The sequence below is a fragment of the Rousettus aegyptiacus genome, unplaced genomic scaffold (assembly GCF_014176215.1).
Source record: "Rousettus aegyptiacus isolate mRouAeg1 unplaced genomic scaffold, mRouAeg1.p scaffold_m13_p_6, whole genome shotgun sequence".
NCBI classification, from domain to species: Eukaryota; Metazoa; Chordata; class Mammalia; order Chiroptera; family Pteropodidae; genus Rousettus; species Rousettus aegyptiacus.
In genome coordinates this window covers 52,406,441-52,429,691 of record NW_023416309.1, presented here as the reverse complement: position 1 = coordinate 52,429,691, position 23,251 = coordinate 52,406,441, and the positions used below count along the sequence as shown (strand labels likewise).

Genomic DNA, 23,251 nt, shown 5'->3' with positions numbered 1-23,251 from the left:
TTCCCCTTCTGTGAAGGTTTGATAAATATGTCAAATCAGACCCTTCCTTTCTTGCTTTAAGACATTTCTCACAGTTTACTTCCTAAGTGATAATTAGCAGATTGGTCTTTAAAACTAGGTGCCAAAGTTACTTTGTTTTTATCTAATGATACATAAGGTTATCATCTAGTTCTACCTTTTTTTAACTTAAAACCTTTTCTTCAGAACTGCTTTCTACAAAATGACATCCGGATGAAGTTTTTGGTTGCAACATTATTTGTGGTGATGAGATTAGCAACAAGTAATCAATAGGGACACTGATTAAATAGTACATTCCGACATTGTGTAGTACTTGCAAGAATAGGTTTCTTGAAGTATAGGTTGGAATTCCTCTCAGGGTCCCTGAAATCCTTTCAGGGGGTCTGCAAAATCAAGACTGTTTTTCTAATATTACTAAGATGTTACTTGTCCTTTTCACTTTGTTGATACTTGCTTCGATGGTGCAGAAACAATGGTGAGTGAAACTGTTGGTGTCCTGGTGTGCATCTTCACTTCTGCACACTCACAGTAGAAGACAAAAGTGGTAACAAGCCACTTTCACTTTAGAGTGTCCTAGATGTGAAGCAGTGAAAATTACTGACTTTGTTAAGTTGTGGCTTTGAGTGTACTTTTAAAAACGTTCTGAAAACATTCTTTAAAAAAAAAAATGAAATGGGAAGCTGCATATCAAAGTACAGTAATTGTTTTGAGAAAAAGCACTTGTGTGGTTATATGAGTTTTGACCTAAACTAGCTGTTTTTTTTCCCCCTATAGAACATTATTTTTATTTGACAGAATGACGAACTATGGTTATTTTAGACTTCAGTATTTGACAGACATTTTCTCAAAAATGAATGACGTAAGTCTGTCACTTCAAGGAAAGCAACTGACAGTATTTGTTGCTAATGATAAAATTTGAGTTTTAAAGTGAACATTAGAATTATTGAAAACCCGTATCTACCATTTTGACCATAATCACTTCCCAATACCTAAAAAGGCTACTGATGAGATAGGTGGTGATACGAACAGATGTATTTTTTTGATGTTGCATAGTGAAACGTGTTAACATCTGGAAGATCTGCTTAACTCAGCGAGTCAGTATTTTCCAAATGACCAATTTGCGATGCTATGAAATGTGTTTAAAAGATCCATTCAGAGTGGAAGATAGGATTGTAATTACTGGAGTACAAAGAATTCATTGATAGTTCGATTTCTTGTTGCAAGTAACCTTTAAGAAACTACCACTAGTCAAGTTTCAAAGAAGACTGTTCACAATTATCTGAAAAGGCTCTAAAAGTATGCCTTCTTTTTCTGTCTCCGCTTCAGTATGAGAGTAGATTTTCTTCATTTACTTCAACCAAAGCTATACATCACAGCTGACCCAGTACAGAAGTAGATGGGAGAATCCAGCTGTCTTCTAATAAGCCAGACTCTAAAGAGACTTGCAAAAATGTAGAAACAATACCTCCCTTCTTATTTATTTATTTTTTTGGAAAATAATTATTTACAGTTAAAATGCATATTTGCATTTTAACATTAAAATTTATTAATAAGATGAGTTTATTGTCATTGTTATTTTAGGATGAACTAATATTTTTGAAACCCACTTTTAATTTTTAATATGATAAATATTAATAAGCATAGCCCACATAATAAACAGGAGCTTTGGAATCTTCCAGTATTTTTAAGAATGTTAACTGTTTCTGAGACCAAAATGTGTGAGAGCCACTACAATAAAAGTCTCCAAGATACATTTTTAGAAAAATTGCACATCAATGTGATTATATATTAGCATTTGTGTGAAAAAGGGTATAAATGGGATACTTATTTTTTATATATATACATAAAATTCTTCTGGAAGGGCATAAAGGAATTGAAGTGTTGGTTATTTTAGCAATGAAACCCTTTTGAACTCATTTGAATTTTAAACCAAATGAATACATTACTCACTAAAAAAAGAAAATCAAGAAATTAAAGCACTCCTCCTATAAACCATGTTATAAATTTCGGGGAATCTGGGTCTTTTATGAGAAGTTGGAGCAAGTTTGTTGTAAAGATCATTTTTCTGGCGCCTTTTTCTTTTTGAGAAGAAAATGAAGCTTGTTTGTTTTAGGGATAAATAACTGCATTTACTGTCCAAGCCAAATACATTCGTGTTGAAATAATGTAAATCGAATAGGTAGCAGTTTCCCCAGTGGAGCCCAAAATACACTGAACTTGAGTTTTAAGGAGGAACAATTTGATTAGGTATTTTAAATAGTTTTTCCCCTAGGTTCCTAGAAAAGAGATTGGATTTATTTTTGAAGACTGTTATAATTTATAGTCCTGTCATTTCAAAGCTTTTGAATAAGTGCTGCTTGAAATATGGAAGTAAAAAGCTAAGTAAATGTTCTGACATTTGATTCAGTACAAAAAGTACTTTTTATTACTCATAACCTTTGAGGCTTTGGGAATTCTTGAAAAGAACTAAGGAATTCAATTTTATTCTGTCTGCTATTAAGTGTGTCTTTTGATCAATGTTCATACTTTTAACTTTTGGATAGATAAAGTGTCCTTTTGTGAAAATGGAAAATTATTTTAATGCAAAAACTCTTCAGATTTTTTTTCATGTAATACTTTTAAATTTTATTTCTTTGAATACTGAAATATCATTTCCAGAGTTTTTAAACGCACTCTAGAGAAAGATATTACATGTGTTTCTGTTCATTACGGTTCAAAGTTTGTTCATGATGTGGAACCATTTTCACCAGTTTCTTTAGTTAATAAGAAATCCCTTTAAAAATGTTAATGGGTTTTTTATGAAGCATTATACAGACGGGTAGTTAATTCAGAAAGGAATTCACTTGTTGCGTATACATCTATAATTTTGATATTTTTCAAGCATTTACACATTTTCTGTGATTCTAAACACATCTTAGAAATAGCAGTCAGTATGTTTGCTGTTTTATGTGTACTGAAATTGAAATTCAGAGGTCTAGATGAATTGCCTTATGTCATACAACCTTGTTAAATAGTAAAATAATTTAAGATTTAAATGAGGCTAGATTAGATTTATTTATTTATAGATTTATAGGTTTATAGATTTAGATTTAAGTAAGACGCTATCCTTGTAAGAGATGCCTTTATATATACCTACTATGTTCCAGGCTCTGGTCAGCACTAGAGATGTAAAAAGAAGACCTAGATCTTACTCTCCAGGGACATGAAGTTTAGTGACAGAAACCGCCCAGCGGGAGAGTGATTAAGTGCAGTGGTGCCCCAGGTGGAGGGCCATAAATCCTAGAGGTTTGCGAGGAAGTGACATCAGTCTTGAAAGATGAATGGGAGTTAACCAGGGTGAGTCTGGGTAGGGGGTGGTGATAAAGGCGTCCATGTAGAAAATACAGTCACGGAGGCCTGAAACAGCACGCTAATACTGTTGGGTAAGTGCAGTAGTTACTTCCGTGTGGTTGCTGTGCTGGGCTGCACGTTTGAAAAGGAACAGGATATGAAAGCAGAGAGGTAAACAGTGTGCTCTAAATTGGAAATTTGAACTTTTTTCTAAAAGTTTAAGGATGCTGAAGAAGGAATGTAAATAGATGGAAGGAATCAGATTGAGACTTAGCTCTCTAGCTTATTAGCTGCAGGACCGTAGTCAAGTGACTGAATATTTCTGAGCCCTGGTTGGTTTCTTCATATGAAAAATGGAAATGACATTCATTTTGTAGACAGTTAGGAGGACTAACAAATAAATGTTTAAAAAGCACCTGTGTGCACCAAACAAATCTGTAAGTAATAATGGAAGATGAATTAGGAGAGTTCACTAAACATTTTCAAGCTTGTAAGTAGAACTGAAAAAAATATGAATTAAATCTTATTTTAAAATAATATTGGACCTTTCTAAAACAGCTGAGCTGAAATGGTTTTATTATGTCACATGTTTAAATTTAATATTTAGGAACCTTTCAGTGTGGCATTTCTTTGTATTCTTGTGTAAAAGCAAGGTGAAATTTCTGTATGTGGTATTGTTGTCCAGTTGCCAGACTGCCTGCCACAAGTGAGATGCGTAGAATCATTTTTATTCGTTCGATGCTTGGTACCATGCCCATTCCCCCAACTCCTTTGCCCAGGAGTGGATTCTTAGGTGGAAGGACAGGGAGCTGTCATTTTCTAACAGTCTAAATTTAGGCAAATTACTTGCCCATTTGTGTGCTTATTCAGTATTAGAATGGTACCTAACTAATTTAGCTTTAGAGAATTAAACAAAATGGTACATGGATTCACTTTTGTCAAACACAGCATTCCAGTCAGCTTGGGCTGCCGTAACAAAATAACGCAGACTGGGTGGTTCAAACAATAGGAAGTTATTTCTCACCATGCTGCGTGGAGAGCGGTTTGCAAGCTGACAAGGTCCTTGCAACCTGCGAAGGCAGCCAGGGGTTACTTCGCCTCCACAGATTCCTCCTGAGAACAAGATGGTACAAGTACAGCCACCGACAGATAGATAAGCTGAAGGCCGTAAGAAAAATGTGGGCTAGGGGAAAGTAGAAGAAACAGTGTTGCTGTGAAACTGCATATGCCAGCATGTCCCTGTAGAAAAGCAGCTTGCAAAAAATAAGATGGATCATTGTCCACCGGCAGTGGCCAGTGGACCTCCTGATCCACCCCTGCTTTCTCTTCTTTCTTTTCTCCATCTCCCACCGTTCCCACTCAGATTTGTTTTCAGCGCTGCACTGGACATGGTGGGATTTACCCGCTTGCTGGACGCGGCAGTACTGGAGCTGGGAAGTCCAGGGTTAAAGTGCCAGCCGATTTATTTCCCAGCGAGCGCTCCCTTCCTGGCTTGTAGGCGGCCACCCCCTTGCCGTGTGCTGCATGGCCTTGACTGTAGGGAGAGCACGTGAGAGCAAGCGAGCGAGCTAGTTCTGTGGCGTTTCTTACAAGGACGCTAATCCTGTGGGATCAGGGCTTCACTCTTATGACCTTATTAACCTTAATTGCTGCCTTACTCCAAATACTGCTGCACTGGTTAGGGCTTCAATCTATGAAATTGGGGGTACACATGCATTCAGTCTACGACATGCAGTAAAGTCAGAAGTGTTGTTCTCTTTTATGCCTTTATGACTTGGTGTTTGCTGACAACGAGTTAAGTGCCTGGCATATATTATAGTTATTTACTGCTCTCCAGAGCTGCAGATGTATGTGGTCATTCGAGTCCCTGATTTCTAGCCAGTAATGTTTATAACTGGTTGGCTACTGCAGTGGTTTACAACCGAGTTAAGTGTGTAGAACTCAGAATATTAGCGTGCCTAAGGTAATTATAAAAATTCAGTAGCTATTCTAATAGAATATTAGAATATACCACTTCCTTGAATTTTTTTTATCCTATTCCAGGCTCAAATATGGTTTGGTTCCTATAGGAACTGCCTATATAATTCAGTGATAATTTAAAAGTCCGTATCCTTTATTTAATTTTCAATGTACCTTTTTACTCATTAAGAGAACAAGCTTATTAATTAGCATGGTAAGTTTACACAGTTAAAGACAGCTAACCAAACCTCAGTTTTATATGGCAGAATTTGGATGGTTCAACTAAACTTCAAGATATATAAGTATTTAGACTTAGACTTATGTCTATTTACAGTTTTGATTGTGGTGGACAGTCTTTATACCAGGTTTTCCAGAATGATCATATTTTTGTTCTTTCTCACAGGCCAGCCCTCCAGATCTCTATATTGAAAGATTTAATTTAGCTCTTGGACAATATATGGGAGCATTGCAGAGCATTGTGCCTCTTTTCATATATATGGTAAGTTAGAGCTGTTTCCTCCTTTCTAAGTACCTTGGTTTATTAGTCTAAGCATAGAGAGCGAAGCATGTTTTTCTTTTACTATATATTGTGTTAGAAATGGAAATTAATCTATTTTAGTAATGTTCGATAGTGTTGATAAAGAATTATTTACCCTTTTTTCTCTTTAAAAATTTTGTAAGTAACATTGCTGAATAGACAGGCATTAATATCAGCAAGTACCCAATTAGCATTTATTTCTGCCATGTGGAAGAATAAAAATGTGTAAGAAAGATTTCTTGTCCTCAGAAAATAGAGTTTAAGACATGTATCTAAAAACATGATGTATGATAAAAGCCAAGTACGAAAATCTATAAAAAAGTAGAACAATAAAATTTGCTTCCACTCTGATGCTCTTTCATTTGGAGAATTATGCCTTCCTTGAGTGTAATTTGTAGTCTGTGACTTCGTTAATCAGCCCCTCCCCCTTTCAATATATAAAGTCACGGAATCTTACAGTTGGTGTTCCTGGTAAACAGAAGGGCCCTTAGAAACCATTGTCCCACTCCCTCCTTGTTTATCTTCAGAATGATTTATTCTCCATAAGCCATACTTCACGGGGCGGGGGTGGGAGACAAGAAAAAAAAACATAATACTGGGAGAAATTTCTATGATCGGCACGGGACTATTATTTAAATAATTTATAGAGGATACAGTAGAAAAATATTCAGTTAAAAATAATGACATGTCTGTTATCTTAGAGAAAAATTTTCCAAAGATAGAACATTAGGTGAAAAAGCAAGCTGCAGAGCAGTGTGTAACATTTTACTAGCAAATGTTTTCTTCTTTATTAGGAAAAAAAGTATGTCCACATGTACGCAAGTAACATTTTAGAAAGAATATACGAAAGTTTTCCAGTGTAGAGTGGGACCTTTGGGAATGGGGCAGATGGGCTGCCATGGGACAGTTCTTTTCACTGCATACCTTTTTGCACAGTTTTATTTTTTAGCCATGCGCATTATTTTTTATAATTTTTAAAGAGAAAAATATTGTGTTAAGAATTAAGAGAGAATCAATGAGCAACTTGTTAATGTTTTTTGTATTTTCCATTCTATACATTGAATTAACATTTAAACGTGAACAAATTCAATCTTTTTTGACTTGCCAGTCATTCTAATCAGGATGCTTTTGGCTCCATGAAACAGAAAACATGACTTAAAGTGGGTTAGGTAAACAAGGGAAAGAATTCTCTCCTGTAATAAAATTTCAAATATATGGCAGTCTCCAGGGTCGGTTAAACCTGTGGTTCAATGGCGTCACCAAGGACTCAGATTCTCTTTTGCGTCTTTGTCGTGTACAACATCTGTTTCATCTTGTTCTCCTCTTGGTAGTAAAATGACTGTGAGATGCTTTTCACTCGAGTTTAGGTTTCTCTCAGTCTGATTGTCTACCTTGAATCGCGTTTCTACCTTTGAACCAAAGACCATCTCTAGGGAAAGCCATACACTGAATGACAGACCAGACCCTGAAGTGGTGGAGTGTGTGCTGGGGAGTCAGCCAGTTCGTGTGTGCTACCTGCTCTCAGCCCCGATCACTGATAAATGGGAGACCTTTCACTGGCGATTCCGGTGTTGCCTTTAGACGATGACGTACTTTTAAAGGGCATGTTAAATGTCTGTGACACAGCGTGGTTCCATGTGTCTGTACATCCATGTCCAGTTAATGTCAGGTACCTGCCCATGTTCCTTTGGAGGCGTATGGTTCGTAGCATGTTATCTTTGTGCGCTCTTTAACCCCATGCCGAAAAGACGTATAAATAGGATTGGGCTTTATTTTGTTGGTTGATGTAGTGTTTCTGTGTTTTAATTGATGCCTTTATGAATTATTTCCTAAAATAATTTATTTTTTAATGTTTCAGTTCATTAGACTAATCATTTCCCCCTGATTGATGCACCGAAAAATAATTTTTTTTCAGAATAAGTTTTACATCGAAACCAAGCTTAACAGAGACTTAAAAGATGACCTTATAAAGCTGTTTACGGAACATGTTGCAGAAAAGCACATTTACAGCCTAATGCGTAAGTAATTCGACTTACAGGAGTGAGATCACACTAGCAGTGACATACATGTTGTCTTGATCAGAGAGCATTGGGATGTAAACTCTAGCGTCGACATCTTCTGAGTCACACAGCAGAAAGTTTTGAAGCCCAGTTCTGTAAAGAGAGACTCGAAGAATTGAAAACGTGACTCGTAGGTCACCCAATGAGCTGGGAGCCACTTTAGCCCAGTTACTGGACAGTGCGTCCGTATCCGGCCTGATACTTCCTGCCTTTCTATCCCCCTTCTGACAGCAGGGGGAATGTAGTTAAGGGGTTCACCCTTAACTTTGTTACTGGCAGCTCTAGGAGCACAATGTTATAACGTTGAAACGGTAGTGCAGAACCCTCCCTTTACCGTAAAAACCCTTCTGTAGTCTGACTCTGTCTTTTATTAACTATCTTAGACAGGCTTCTTAGCCTCTGATCCTGTGTTTTCTCGTCTGTGAATTGGGATTTATAAAATGTTTAATGTGGCAATGTATATTATTACGTAAGCAGGTCAAAGTGCCAAGTTCAGTTAGGTTTTCCTCTCTCCCTGTTCCTGGGCCCCCTGCCCCCTCTCAGTAGATGGCATCTTATCCCATCTTTTGTAAAAGAATATACCTATCCGAGTGGAGTTTAGGAAGTCCTTACAACCTAGTGTGTCAGCATCCTTTAAAAGCTCATATTTTTTGAAACTAATAATAAAATAAAAATTTTTTTTTAAAAAAACTCATGTTTTATGCAGTGTATATCATCAAATCATTTTTTAGAATTAGGCACATTTTGGATTTGCAGTACTTAATTTTTGCTTTCCTCAGAGTCATAGTTTCTACCACAGTGAACCTTTACCAGACTTTGTAAGCTTGACCACAAACCCTTTCATTTTCTAGTGTAAATTAAGAGAAAGAATTATGAAATATTGGGCAAGTTTATTTTAGAAAGTCCTGGTTTTCAGATAGTATAGGTGAAGATAATATAGGTTCATTATATTCTTAAGAAATTCCAGAGTTAGACTAGAGATCTAGAATCTTGGGAATATGACTTTCTGGTTTTTTTTGAGGCTGGCCGGATGTTCACAAAAATCTTTGTACTACTCTCTCATGAGATGTTCCAATTGTTAATTATAGCCACTTAAGTATTATTTCTGATGTTGACATTGTCTTTGTATTCATTGTAAAATAAAGCACAGCATTTTGGAGTGTTTCCTGTCAGAATTCTTTAGAACAGTGCTACAGTTTTGTAGAAAAGCTTATTTGCTATGTAAGTATGTTTTTATATTCGGCAGTAATTTGGAAATCACTTTTATTGGGCATATGCAAACAGAATACTCAAAGAACACAACAGTCCAGATCTGGTGAGAAAAACATAAAACAGGTCACATCTTCCTTTTGTTTATTATATAATCTGATTTTCAATAAAAATTACACTTGGGGGTAGATGCACCTTTTCTTTTCAAAGTAAACCGAAAAGGCCCTTTAGCTTTTACAAATTGGATAAAATCGAACTTGTCAGATATTTATTGAGCAAATACCAGGCATTGTGCTCAAAGTACGGGACACAAAAAGTGGCCACTGCCCTTATTGGTTTAGGCTTTGCCACGGGGGACTCTTCACAAGCGTTTGTTATGTGGACGGTCATCATAAAGATGTCCTAAAACACATGCACACTGTTACTGTGTGGTAGGACCTGTTCTGCGTACTTCACAAATATTAACTTGTGTATTTCTCATAACTCTAAGTACAATCATTACCTCTGTTTTACAGATGGGAAAATAGGCCCAGGGAGGTTAAAATTATATTTTAGACTAGAAAAACACAGCTGTTAAGGATCGATTCCTTGTCTTTAGTTACTTACTTCCCTATATTTATTTACTCCTCTCACTCCACCAAACCATAACTACATTCAATTTCTATAATTCTCTAAAACCTGATCAGTAATTTCCTTTTTGTGGCTTCATATTTGTTTGGAAATGCTGGCGTTTTCATTTATTGTTGCTGTGTAACAAATCACCCCAAAGCGAAGCAGCTTAAAACAACTGTCCTTTATTTCGCTCACACATCCGCAGTTAGGGCAGGGCTTGGTGGGGCAGCGTGTGTCTGCTCCGTTCAGCATCGGCTCACGTGACTAGATCAGAGGGTGCAGACTTTTAAGATGACTGGCGAGTTGTACTAGCTTTCGGTTCCTCTCCCGTGTTTCCTTCGAGAATGAGTGTTCCAAGATGTAGGAAGTGGAAACTGCCATTTTCTTGAGTCCCGGGCCTGGAACTGGTGCAGTGCCACTTTCGCTGTACCCTGCTGGGCAGGCGGTGACAGAGCCCGGGGGCCCGGGGAGCGGGCACAGACACACCTCTCAGTGGGCGTGCACCAGGAGCATTTGGGGGTCATGTTTTAAAACCCATGCGGCAGGGCAGAACCATCGCCCGCTCTGCCAATAAATAATTGGCACCTGAATGCCCCGCATTAGCAGTTGTTTGATGAATGAAGACAGTGACCTCTCACTGCGGATAAAGTTTTCTGTCATATCTCCATGGTGTAATCATTTTCATACATACATGCTTACAAAATGAAGTGGCAGTGCTTAATATTTGTCTCAAAATACATCTATGCCATTCAAAATTATAACCATCTAGTGATAATAAAATCAGAAGTATAAACTTGGATAATGCACCTTTGGCCTTCGTCACGTAAATCCAAATATAACTCATATCGTAAGTTTGAAACTATGAAATCTTTGGCCAAGTGAGATGGCGTTTCCATTTTTTAAATGACATAGGCAGAAAAAACATCTTATGTAATTTTACGAGCCTGGCATAGAGTAAAACTATGCTAAATTTTATGGTTTTTTTTCTTTTTTTGGTAAATTGCAGGTCTTTGAGAGATTAATTAAAAGGAACTGTTTTAACTTTGTATATCTATTGTATCCGCTAAATAATGCAGTTTGTTGGTATCTGTTAATGATGTTTTCTAGATAAATTATTCCTATCCATTTAAAAATGATCTAATAAAATTTTTGTGTGGCAGCAGATAACCTAAAAGAAAACTGACTTGTCACATTCAGCCAGTGTTCCCTGGTTACCAGTCACGAAAGCGAGAAGGATGAGCCAACATGATCACTCTTGACTTTAGTAAGAAATAAAGTACATAGCATTTTGGAAAGTCAGTTTCTGACTCTGATTGTAGTTACTAAAATTAATAGCATGTCTCTCAGAAAAATTCCAGGAGCCTCAAACATGGTGATTTGGGGGAAAGAAATGATTGAGAGAAGTAGAGGACATTTTCCCTTGCAAATGTAAATGTTGCAAATCATGGACTTAATATTAAGGAAGCACTGTTAGCTCACTCAGTACCACGAACCCCTTAACCATATTAGAAAGCTTCACTTGTTTTCAGAACCTCCATGAATTGAATATTTTCCATTAGAATTTCAACAGACTTGCACATATGTATTTCTTAGATTGAGCTCTATTGCATTGGATTTAAATTCCTTTCCATTCCTTTCCTTTCCTTTCCTTTCCTTTCCTTTCCTTTCCTTTCCTTTCCTTTCCTTTCCTGTCCTTTCCTTTCCTTTCCTTTTTTTTTAGTGTGTAAATGCTTGATTTGTCCCCTTGGGCTGTTCTTTTCTTGCACTTGTTTACTCTTCAGTCTTGGGAGAAATAGGAATAGCAAGAGAAGCATGGACAGTCAGTAAATGTTACATAATTTTTTATCCCATTTTTTTCTGATTTCAGCTTTACTTTTAGAAGCCCAGTCAACACCATTTCAGGTCACACCTTCAACTATGGCAAATATTGTGAAAGGCCTGTATACCCTCAGACCAGGTAAACTTACACATCATTTCTTTTGGGGTTGGACTTGTTTGTTTATAGTATTTACAGCCTTAATCAAGAGGACAGTGTTTCTCTGTGTTTTCTGAGGCCTAATGGTATTTGGATTTGTTGTGGCAAAAAAACACTCATCATTGTGAAATGTCAACTCAGGGCTCACTTGGAATTCTCTCTAGACTAGTGAAAAGCAACTTGCTTGGGAAATATAAGAAACAGTTTGGAGGAGACACAAGTGATAAAATTGAATCTCGTATCTGGCATTAATCTTTTTTTTTTAATGCAGTCTCTGCCTCACAGTACAAATACACACAGGCGCACACAACTTCATCTTCTTAGGTCTGCTGTGTAACTTGCAAGGAATCCAGAAATGTTGCTCAAGTTACAGTCATTTCATAAAGAGAGTTTGAAGAGAGATAATAGACTAGTAGAACCAAGAATCAAAGATCACTGTATTCAAAAGCGTGGTTTGTAAATTATCTCAGTGTATCCATCTGAAAATAAAAACATTGTGAATTTAAAGGAATCCCAAGATGCTTTTGTACATATCTTCCTATTTCTAAGCCAGAACCTCAGACTTGCCATTCAGTTGTCTAGCCAATTTAAAAAAAAAATGTCCATGGGAGAGAGACTGTAAAAGTTCTCAGGGCAGAACATGGTTCTACAGTCTGGAAACAGGGATGCTTTACTGAAAGTATAGTAGTCTCCCTTATCCATGGTTTCATTTTTCACAGTTTTTACCTGTGGTCAACCGCAGCATGAAAATATTAAATGGAAAAATTCAGAAATAATTCATAAGTTTTAAATTGCATGCCATTCTGAGTACCTCACTTCATCTCATCACATAGACATTGTATCTGCTCACATCATCATGAGAAAGGCGAGTACAGTACAATAAGATATTTTGAAAGAAAGAGACTACATTCACATCACTTTTATGAGAGCGTATTGTTATACTTGTTCTGTTCTAAGTTATTAATCTCTTACTGTGCCTAATTTGTAAATTAAACTTTATCATAGGTATGTACATATAGGAGAAACAGTATATGTAGGGTTTGCTACAGTCATCCACTGGAGGACTTGGAATGTATCCTCCTAGTTTATCTTTTTGTGAAATTTCTTTTGTCATTTGAAGATTAAATGCAATAAAACACAGTACCTGATAAAATAATAAGCATGCTAACATTAACTGTTGTTATGATTGTCCAGTTGGGTCCAGTGGTTATTTTATTTTAATTAATTGATGGCTTGATTGTTGCTTAATTTAAAAGATTTGTCAGAATTTAGCTTGCTAAAATGGAAACCAAGTGAAAACTGTCCTAGAGTTAGACTGTGACGTCAGAAACACCTTCTTTCTCAGGCTACTTTAAACAATTTAATGATTTCTGCAGTATTCAAACACATTACTTAAATTTGGATTGGGTCTTGCTCTATTCATAATTTTTTAATTTGTATAGTTATATGAAGTGGCAAAAATATTACGTGTCAAACTGATGTTTTTTCTCCCAGTTTCTCAGAATTTTGCATTTCATTTACTAAATGTGATTAAAATGGCTCATGAATTTTCTTTTAGTGCTAAGTTATGAATGATTTATTTTATTTTGGAAGGCATCCAAGTACAGTATGACAAATTTCTAAATTTTGCCTCCCAAGTGGGCAGCTTTATCATAAAAGCTCTGGCTGTTCTCATAAGAAACAAATTGCAGAATAAAAATAATCACTGAGGGTAGAAACGCATATAGATACATGTTTATTTAAATGCTATTTTAGCCAGGTTTGAGCTCTTGTAATAGGATTTACACTAGTGAGAATTCGATATTTGAGAAATGCCCTTTTGAAAAGGTGAATTTTATCACAGACTAACCTTTTGCTACCCTATGCATTTTCTGAGATACTATTAAACGTATTTTGACATTTACATGTTTTGCCAGTACCAGTTATGTTACTGGTTTATTAAAGCAGTTTTATTCACCTGACAGATTGTTAAAATATTTTAAAAGTTGAATTTTAAATGTAAAAGTTTCTTTCATTGCAGTGATTCTCATGTGCTGATCTTTGGGTAATGAATGCATCTGAATCAACCAAGAAAGTTTTTTAAACTATAGATTCCTAGGGCCTAATCCTTGGAGGTTCTGATGACTATTACTATTTTAGGTGTGTTTTAATTCTGTCTTCAGAAGCCTAAAATTTTAAGCCTCAGTTTAAAAATAATTGCAGGCATCCCATTTTACCCTTCTTCATTTAATATACACTTTTCTTTGTTTCTTCATTTTTATTTAATAACTATCTGGAGTTCCATGAAATGGCAGATATGTTTGACTTCTGCCAGCTCTGATTGGTTAGTGGTTCCCCAGGGCACGCTGTATTGAGACTCTTTCCAAACCAGTGTCCCCAGCCTTTTTGGCACCAGGGACCGGTGCTCCAGTGAGCATGTGTTTATTGCCTGATGAGCTGACGGGGAGCTGAGACGGTGATGCTAGTAGCACTGGGGAGTGGCTGCAAATACAGATGAAGCTTTGCTCACTCACCTGCCGCTCACCTCCTGCTGTGCGGCCTGGTCCCTAACAGGCCACGGAACCGGTAGCGGTCTGCGCATAGGGGTTGCGGACCCCTAATCTAAGCTATATTTGAGTTGATCTAGATGGAAGAACACAATTGAGAACATTTTATTGTGAGTTAGTACAAGGGGTGAGTGGACTGGTCCTTGTATCATTTGCAGTGCTTGGTTTTTTGTTTTTTGTTTGTGTTTTTTTGCCATCTCTAACTTAGCTCTTCTCCTGTTGGACATTTGTTTTTTTTTTCACTTACCAACGACCCAGCATGGCACAGCATTGGCATGATTCTTTTCAGATATAGCATTATATTTACTCAAGATTACAATTTTTAGAGTAAGCTCGCTGGAATAAATAGAGCACTGACATTTTATAGGTTTTGATATATATAGCTAGGATGTTTTCCAAGAGGGAACATTCGAAAGGGCCGGATTAAAAGAATCTTTTAAGGGTGACAATGCTAAATTAGGGCCACCAGCACAAAGAGAGAATGCTGGTTTTGTTCCACCCCTGCTACAGGTGGGCATTATTTAGAATTAGTGTTCATTGAGTAGGAGTTAGAGATTATGTTTATTTTTAGCTCGAGTTTTTCTGAGTATTAACAGAGCTTTTATTCTGTTTATTTTTTATTTTTTTGTAAATTAGTTAGTCCCGTCTTTCATTCATTCATCTGGTCTTCTGATTTGTAAAAATGCTTTGTAATAAAAATACTAATTCATCTTTGTCGTGTCTGATGGAAATATTTTCCTTAGACTTCTTTGCCTATTTATTTCTGAATGTTTTTCTGTAGATTATTCCCTTGATTATCATTTTATTAATAAGCAACCATTTAATTATTGTCTTTTACTGTTTTATTTATTTAAGTTGCTTTCATTTAGTGTGGGTCAGAATAGGTTTTTATTTCAAAAGCACTTACCAGTCGTCTCCAGCCCACTTAGTAAATGCTCAGTTGCTCAGTTTCTCCCCCTTTTTTGTGATGCTTTTTTTATTTGCTTATTATTACCTGTACTGTTCTGTTCTTGGGCCAGGATATTGTTTTAATTAGTGCTTAGTAGGGCTAGTGCTTCCACTACCCTTCTCTCTCTGTCTCCTCCCCCTCCGAATTCTTCATTTATCTCATTCATGTTTTTCCTCATATTTAGAATTTTTGAAAAAGTCTATTCAGAACTTCTCTAGAAATTTTCATCAAACTTTATTACATCAGTAAAATGTAAAAACACCTGCTTTCTTTACACTGTAAATTCTTTTTAGAAACGAAATTTATCTTCTTGTGTGTACTTAATCAGAAGGGGAGTACACCTTCGTTTGGTTTAATATATTTGAGCAAACAAAACTTTCCCTTTTCCATTTAATTTAATTTGTTTGTATGGTTTCTTAATGAATCTTTTCCTTCCCTCACAGAGTGGGTTCAGATGGCTCCAACTCTATTTTCTAAATTTATTCCAAACATTCTCCCTCCTGCGCTGGAATCTGAACTTTCTGAATATGCTGCTCAAGATCAGAAACTTCAAAGAGAACTTATACAGAATGGTTTTATGAGGCAAGTATTTATTTTTTTCCTTTTGTTACAAGATATGTCCAATTTTTAAGGCCGGTTTGTTTTGGCTGGGGAAGGATGCTGAGGTTCCCAGCACACGGAGCAGGAAGGAGCTGTCCCGGAGTCACGGTGCTGCCACCGGGAGTGAGCGCGGTCGTTCTCTGTGGAAATGCCGACGCCGGGTTTCGGTTTTACAGAAGCTGCTCTGCACTGAGTGGATTTTGAAGAAGGGATTTCTCCCTGGGCGGCAGTTAGGCTGGGCAGTCTTCAAGAGCTCTTGCAGCTTTTGATCCTCTCGTATTCTGAACATTTGGAAAAAGGCATAGTAGAAATTTTGGGATCAGTTATAACATACTTTTATGACTAAACTAGCAGATGACTAGTTTTATGACTAAACTGGTAGAAAGAGGTTTTAGCTTTCATATTTTCACTTTTGGCCTACATTCTAGGTGTTTTGTTTTGTTTTGTTTTTAAAGTAGAATATCACTATAATGTGGCCAGAGAATTTGCCTCCCTTGGATTTGATATACACACTTTGCTAATTTCTCTAAAATTTATAAGTCAATATCATGGCTATAACCCAGAAAATCTTGCAAAGTGCATATTTTTAACTAAAAAATTCCATAAAAACTCTGTGATTCCCTATGGGAAAGCACTGTGTTATGTCACTACATCATTGAAGGGAAGTATGTAATACCCGATATTTTTATAATCCTTACACTTAGCATTTTTCTCTATTTTCTCTTACTCGAATCCCTGGGATTAAAGTAAGAAAGTTGTGAAAAGAAAGATATCTGTGTTTTTCACTTACTTAGACATAATTAAAAATTTTTTTTTTAATTAAAATTATTGGGATGACATTGGTTAATAAAATCAAATAAGTTTCAAGTGTGCAGTTCAGTAACACATCATTGTATATTAGTGACTCACTTATTTTACTAGAACTGGGGATGGACATTCACTTTCATGGGTTCTGAGGCCAAACTAAATCTCAGAATACCAGTCCCAACCTAGATCACTGTTACTAGGTCTCTGGTTTCCGCACAGGTTAGGGAAGAAAGTAGAGCGTTTCTTGGCCCACAGATTGGCATTCGTTCCCCATTTTGTCCTGGTGGCACCTGCATTCATGTGGTCATGGGGGCAGTGAGTAATCCCCTGGTCATTTACCCCACTCACTGGCAGCTCACACTGGGAAGTCTCCGTGAAGCTGTATTAATGGAGAGGCCTTATAAACCTGACTTTGCTGTTGCAAATTAGGGAAGGAAAGGCCCGTGGGAAATGGTGGGATGTAAACAGCTAGTTTTTCTCCCCAGTGTCCAGTGGTCAGGCGTTTCCTGACACATTCCCTGTAATATTTCTAATAGCGGCATTATTTTCCTACATAGAATGAGACCATTTAATACAATACTAATTTTACTTATTCATTTTTGAAGACTTACCATATGGTTCAAAAATCAAAATGATATACATTGAGAATCAAAAGTATACACCGAGAAGTTTTGCTCCCACCTGTCTCCCCATCTCCTCCCACCCCATTGGGTCGTCATTTTTATTTGATTCTTATGATTTCTTCCATTTCTATTATACACACACATAGAGATACAGGCAAACAATAGTATATGTTCCTACTTTTTCCTTTCCTTATATATACATTCAGTTATGTAGATAAACTACAGCTTGTAACCAGTCCCCAGGAGATGGCAACTTGAATTATTTCCAGTCTTTCACTGTTATGGAGAACATTGAAAAGCATAGCCTTGTCCATGCATAATTTCGTACCTGTTCCAGGGATATCTGGAGAGTAAATTCCCATAAGTGACATTGCTGGGTCAAATGTAAGTGGAGTTGTAATTTTGATTAATATTGCCAAATTGCCCTCCAGAGGGGATCGTGCCATTTTGCATCTCCTCCAGCAGAGCTTGAAAGCGCCTGTTCTTCATGACCTTGCCTATAGAGTATGTAGTTAAACTTTGGAGTTTCACCAGTCTCGCAGGTGAAACGTAATTAGTGAGAATTGGTTTAATTTGCCTTTCTCTTGTTATGAGTGAGGCTGAGCATATTTTCATATGTGTATACTTCTGTAAACTGCCTGTGTATGTTCTTTGCTCATTTTCTGTTTGATTGTTAGTCTTTTTTTTTTATTATTGGTCTCTAGGTGTTCTTTCTGTAGTGAAGAGATTGATTTTTTGCTTGAGATAAGACAGATTTTTTTTTTTTTCAGTTTGTCTTTTGACTTTGCTCATGGTGTTGGTTTTTCTTTTTAATTTTAAGACATGTAGCCTTTCTTTGTGTGTGTATGTAACTATGTATTTTGAACTACAGTTGAAATTATTTCCTTAAATATTTTAAAATAAATGCAGAATAATTTTAATATACCTTTTGTTTTTTCCCTAAGCTAACCATAATTTTGAAGTCTTTTATACTTTTATTCATGTTTTATATGAATGTTTGTTTTTAATTTTAGAGATGAGCTTATTGATGCCTTTAAAAAAAATAAACAGCCTTCTGAAAACTTACTTTTATGAAGCAGTTAGGAAGAAAGATAGGTCTTGTGGATGCGCAGCTCGTCCGGCTCAGACGGGTGGGAAAGGACGCGCAGCGCCACGTGCTACGCGCTTAGAGGAAGTGCGCGTGCGCGCCCTGCTCCCCGCTCTCGCTCTGCGCTCCGCCCTGCCAAAGTCGACGCCTTCTCTGATCGTTATTTGGCTAAGATTGTTTTGGAAGAAATGGTGTCCACTGATGCAAAAAAAATTGAGAATATAGTACAGGCTCTAACAAGAATTCTGTTACTGGCTCGTCTGATATGAGCAGTCATTTTATGGTTGATGTGTAACCAACCACACGATTCCTGTTCAGCTTTGCAAACTATTTCTCACTTAAGTTTATGTTCCACTTATGTGATGTTCTTGAATAAGTAGTACACAGCTTTAATGTGGGTGGCACAGAATAATTCTTAGGCATGTTTTGAAATAATGTGTGAATGTTGTAAAATATATCCTCTTTTACATTTAATGGAGAGATTCTCATTTGAGCTGGAGTTTATGTGAAAGATCTTTAGGTGCGTGGAAATACAGTGTGGACTTATTTCAAAGCTAGAATTAACGTATAAGCTGAGAGCAGCGTTTTCTTTATATCGGTTACCTGGGCAGTTGAAATGATTGTCGTTGGGAAGGGCAGACTGGTGTCTGTTGTTGTCAGAGATTAGATTCGGAAGATCAGCTCATTTGGGAATGGCTAACATGCATGCCCTTGTATGAAGCATCCTTATTCAAACCAGCCTGTGGTCCATTTCAAAGTGTGTATGTACCAAATAGCTTTTAAAGGCAAATAAAAATGTCCTTTCTAAGTAATTGTTACCTGGATTTCTGAATGGAACCTTGTAGTACAGGGAGTGTTGGTCTTTTAGCTGAGCGGGTCACTCTGGATTAAGGCTCTTTGTTTAATGGGGGGGGGGGGGGTCTGGTTTTGAGCACAGTTCACAGCCTTCCCCGCTGTGGCATTAGGGTATGTCTTTGGCAGCCTATTGCAAACGTCAGATTTACATTCGTTCTCACATCTGTGTTTTTCTTCTGTTATTTTTGCATGTTCAGTTTTTTTTAGCATTTGGTGGTTGAGAATGAAGATTGTGTATACAGTTGAGGTTCCAGATATAAAATCCTGTATCTTTCTTTTTGATCAGCACTAACTTGTTTCAGAGTATTTGTTGACTGCTACTATGAAGATCCTAGTGTAACTAATAATATAAGGCACTCAGCTGGCTTTGCCTAGGTATAGTGTTCACATTAGAAGTGTTTAAAAAGTGGCATTAGAATGTTCAGAGTTCTAGGCTGCCCAGGGCTAGTTCTTGCTAAACGTGCATGTTTTTCTCTAAATGCTCAGTTCAGAGTAAAGCCCCTCAGAGGCCATTGGGTGTGTTCTCCTGCCCGTCATTAAGACTCTTCACCCAGCCCAGAAAGAGATGCCTTTCCTAGTCTTGAGCATAATCGGAGAAAGAAAACGGGAAACTCTGGTACCTGGAAGATTTTGAAAAGCAGAAAATAATTACTTGAGCTAGCTAGCATTTTAATAAATCCATCTGAGAAGCCATTTATGAATTATTCACTAACTTGTTAATTCAGCAGATATTTATTTTCTACTACGTGCCAGACACTCTTCTAGGTACTGGGCGAACCAGACAGGCAAAGTTCCTGTTTTTGTGAAGCTTATGCTGTAATGTCAGGAGAATATAATGAGCACAGAAACAAGTTATTTCAAATAATAATAAGTGCTGGGAAGAAAACAGAGTCTGGGATAGAGCATGAGTGACCAGGGCATGAGGGACGGCCTCTTCCGGCTCACTCGGCCATGTTGTGCCTTCGAAGGCGGAGGCGGTCCAGCCAGGGTGTAGATGACAAGGACACGGCCACCTGCTAACCAGGGGAAGAGCACCGCAGGCAGAGAGAATAGTAGGTACAAAAGCGCCGAATGTGCAGGGGACAAAAGAAAGCGAGTGTGGCCGAAGTATGGTGAACAGAGGCAGAAAATGAGGGCGGAGGGGTAGACAGGAGCCATATCTCTCCGGGCCGGGAAGGTGAATTGATTTTCGATTTTCGAATTGATTTTTAATTGTAATGGACACTCACTGAAGGGCTTTAATCAGAGGCACGAAATAGTCTTATTTATGCTATTACATAAGACCACTCTGGCTCTTGTCTGGACTGATAGGCTCTTGCAGTTGTGGAGGGGAGAGATGATAGTGTCTTGGATTGGGGTCGTAGCTGTGGAGTGGGTGAGGAGTGGTTTATTTTGGAATAAAATGCTCCAGAATGAGGGAAGTAGAGGAATCGAGGATGAGCCAGGCCTTTGGCCTGAGTAACTGGGCGGATCGTGGTGCCATTTATTGGCAGACCGAGGAAGGTGGGGGTGGTGTGGGGCCAGCATCGCATTCCGGCCCTGGCAGATCTGCAGGATATGTAGGTCATCCACGAGGCCATGGCGGTAAGCCGGTTGGATCTCCATCTGAGGTGCAGGGGAAAAATCAGAGCTAGAGGTATAAACCGGGGACCTACCGGCACGTGGATAGTATTTCAAGTCACAGGATGGGCGTGGTTACTGCTCTAGACCAAGGAGAATACATGAGGAGAGGAAAGGTGACCGAGGACAGGGTGCTGGGAAGGACGAGATCAACCGTCAATGCTGCCAGGGAACCCAGAAGGGAAAGGCTGGTGACAAGGTCAGTGCTACTCATCACGTAGGCATTTTTGTCATTTGTCTGAATTATTGTCTGAGAAACTAGAGGGACAAAAATAGGATTGCTAGGTAGTGTAGGACCTAATCAGAGCCTCTGTTTTCTTATCTCTAAAGTGGAACAAGAAGCTTTGGTGTTTGAAGATGAACCGGTTAATTATGTAAAGGTTCTCGGTCTTCTGCCTGGGGGAAGGCTGTTCACGTTCTTGACATTCTGAGATTTTTCAAAAGCTTTAAGCAGTTATTGGTCTCATAATAGGCTTTTAAAGGAAGATTTTGAATTATCCCATTTCATATTTGAAATTTGCCCTAGTATATGAAGGTCACTAGGAATATTGATAGCAGAACCCAGTTTAATCTTCAAAGACATTTTTGTCTGAACCTATTTCTAGAACCCAGTGTAAACCATCTTTGTAGATAATCCTTCATTTAATAGCTTTCTATATTTAAAAGATAGCACTCTTCAGCTAAGAGTTTTCAGGTTATAAATGACTCAGCTACTGATTAAGTTTAATGTCGTTTTAAAATAGGTTGTTTGGTTAGAATGGAAATATCTGCTATACTTCCATTATCAGTTATGTCAAGTCATCCCGTTTTTGTATGTGAAGGTGTCAGTCAGTCCTGTTGACCCCCTCTTCTTTTTTTTAATCCCCAGAGGTGACCAGTCCCGCAAGAGAGCTGGGGACGAGTTGGCTTATAGTAAGTAATGATGTTCCTTACCACCTTTGATGGTTTTGTGATGTAAGGTCGCCACTGGCGGTGACTGTGCGGTGAGTATAATGAAATCCGTAGTGTTCTTGACGGTGGTCTCATTAGGCACTGTGTGCGATCAAGGTCAGATTATTCTGCAAGCCGTGGCCACTGTGAAGTCCAGCTGGTGGCGGTGGTTCCCAGGCAGTTGTCAGGAGGCTCCCAGACTCTTTAGTTTCTCTTAGGGTGGGAGATTGCCCCCGTCTCAGTTCCTGATGATCTAGCCCGCTTTCACTTTATGCAGACCACATGGTTTTGACACGTGTGTGTGTGTGTGTAAATCTTCTTTTGAGGGACTGGGAGGTGGGGGAGAAACATGTATTAAACAGCAGATGCCTAGCGTTATCAAATGCCTTCTGCTATTCATACTTTCTCCTGTTCTGATGATTTTTTTCAGACAGCTCATCAGCGTGTGCAGGTTCCAGAGGGTACAGATAGTGAATGTCTTGAATGTACTTTCCTTCCTGAAACAAGGACACACTGGAGCTGCGGAAACTGTATTCAGAGCACAGCGGGGTCCTCCACTCAAGAGCTCTGTCACAAAGCTGTTCTTGGAAGAGGATGTCGGACTTCTTATTTTGGTTTAAAAAAAAAACAAAACAAAACAAAAAAAACACAAAACAACAACAAAAAAAACCCAGTCAGTTGCTGCTAGACTTGGGGATGAATTTGAAATGGGGCAATCTTTTAATGAACTGATCTGCAGATTCCGTGAGGAACAAGCATCTGGAAAAGTGACCATTGCTAAGTGAAATCCGGCAGCCCAAATCAGCAGCTTCCTCCAAAAATATAAGAGCAGAAGAACCTTTTTTTAAAAGCACTTGTTTTGTTCATTTGTGAACTTGGCACTTCAGTGTATTGGTTTCACACATAAGGATACCTTTTGCTTTATAATCAAGCAGATCGTTACAGTACAGTATTTTTCACCCATAACCAAAACAAACCCCTTTAAAAGAGTTGGTCTTTGTTTAGCATTAGAAAGTCTTGTTTAAGGGGAATTCTAACCCTGCTTTTGCTGTAACTCCCCCTCTCAGTTCACAACTTTTTTCTACTCTGTGCCTTGAGCTTTGTGCACTTTGCAACTCTGTGACCATGTTGTCAAGCTCACAGATGCTTCCTGAAAAAGTTCATGGTGTCACGGAAGGACGAGCCTGCCAGCACGGCAGGGGTGACTTCACAGCAGGTTGCTAACTAAGCGGGGAACATAGAAACGAGTTGCACACCAGTCAGGTTCCCCCGCGCCCCACCTTGGCCTGTTCGTGTTGATGTCGGGGACCAACTCTCGTAGAACCTCTCCATTCCCTCCATCACTTACCACGCTTTCACCAGTACTGTGGCGTTGGCGTCCGGCTAGTGCGGGGGCGGCCAGAACTTCAGCAGTAAAGCTCCCCCCTTAACACTTGAGAATTATCCAACAGTGAGCTGGTTCCTGTGATGCTCTAGGAAGCAGATACAGTTATTAAATCCAAATATAATCAGTGTGTAGGATTCCCGATCCAT

General features: G+C 38.1%; 1 protein-coding gene across 1 annotated transcript in view; it reads left to right on the top strand.

Moving 5' to 3' along the window:
- CACUL1 (CDK2 associated cullin domain 1) overlaps nucleotides 1-22,344 on the top strand; it is a 54,032-nt gene extending 31,688 nt beyond the window's left edge. Inside the window, exons 4-9 of the mRNA XM_016142522.2 lie at nucleotides 5,711-5,806; nucleotides 7,761-7,863; nucleotides 11,594-11,683; nucleotides 15,640-15,778; nucleotides 21,657-21,700; nucleotides 22,149-22,344. Coding sequence (XP_015998008.2) covers nucleotides 5,711-5,806; nucleotides 7,761-7,863; nucleotides 11,594-11,683; nucleotides 15,640-15,778; nucleotides 21,657-21,700; nucleotides 22,149-22,189 — 513 coding nt within the window. The 3' untranslated portion in view covers nucleotides 22,190-22,344. The remainder of the gene's footprint in view (nucleotides 1-5,710; nucleotides 5,807-7,760; nucleotides 7,864-11,593; nucleotides 11,684-15,639; nucleotides 15,779-21,656; nucleotides 21,701-22,148) is intronic.
- The last annotated feature ends 907 nt before the right edge of the window (nucleotides 22,345-23,251 follow it).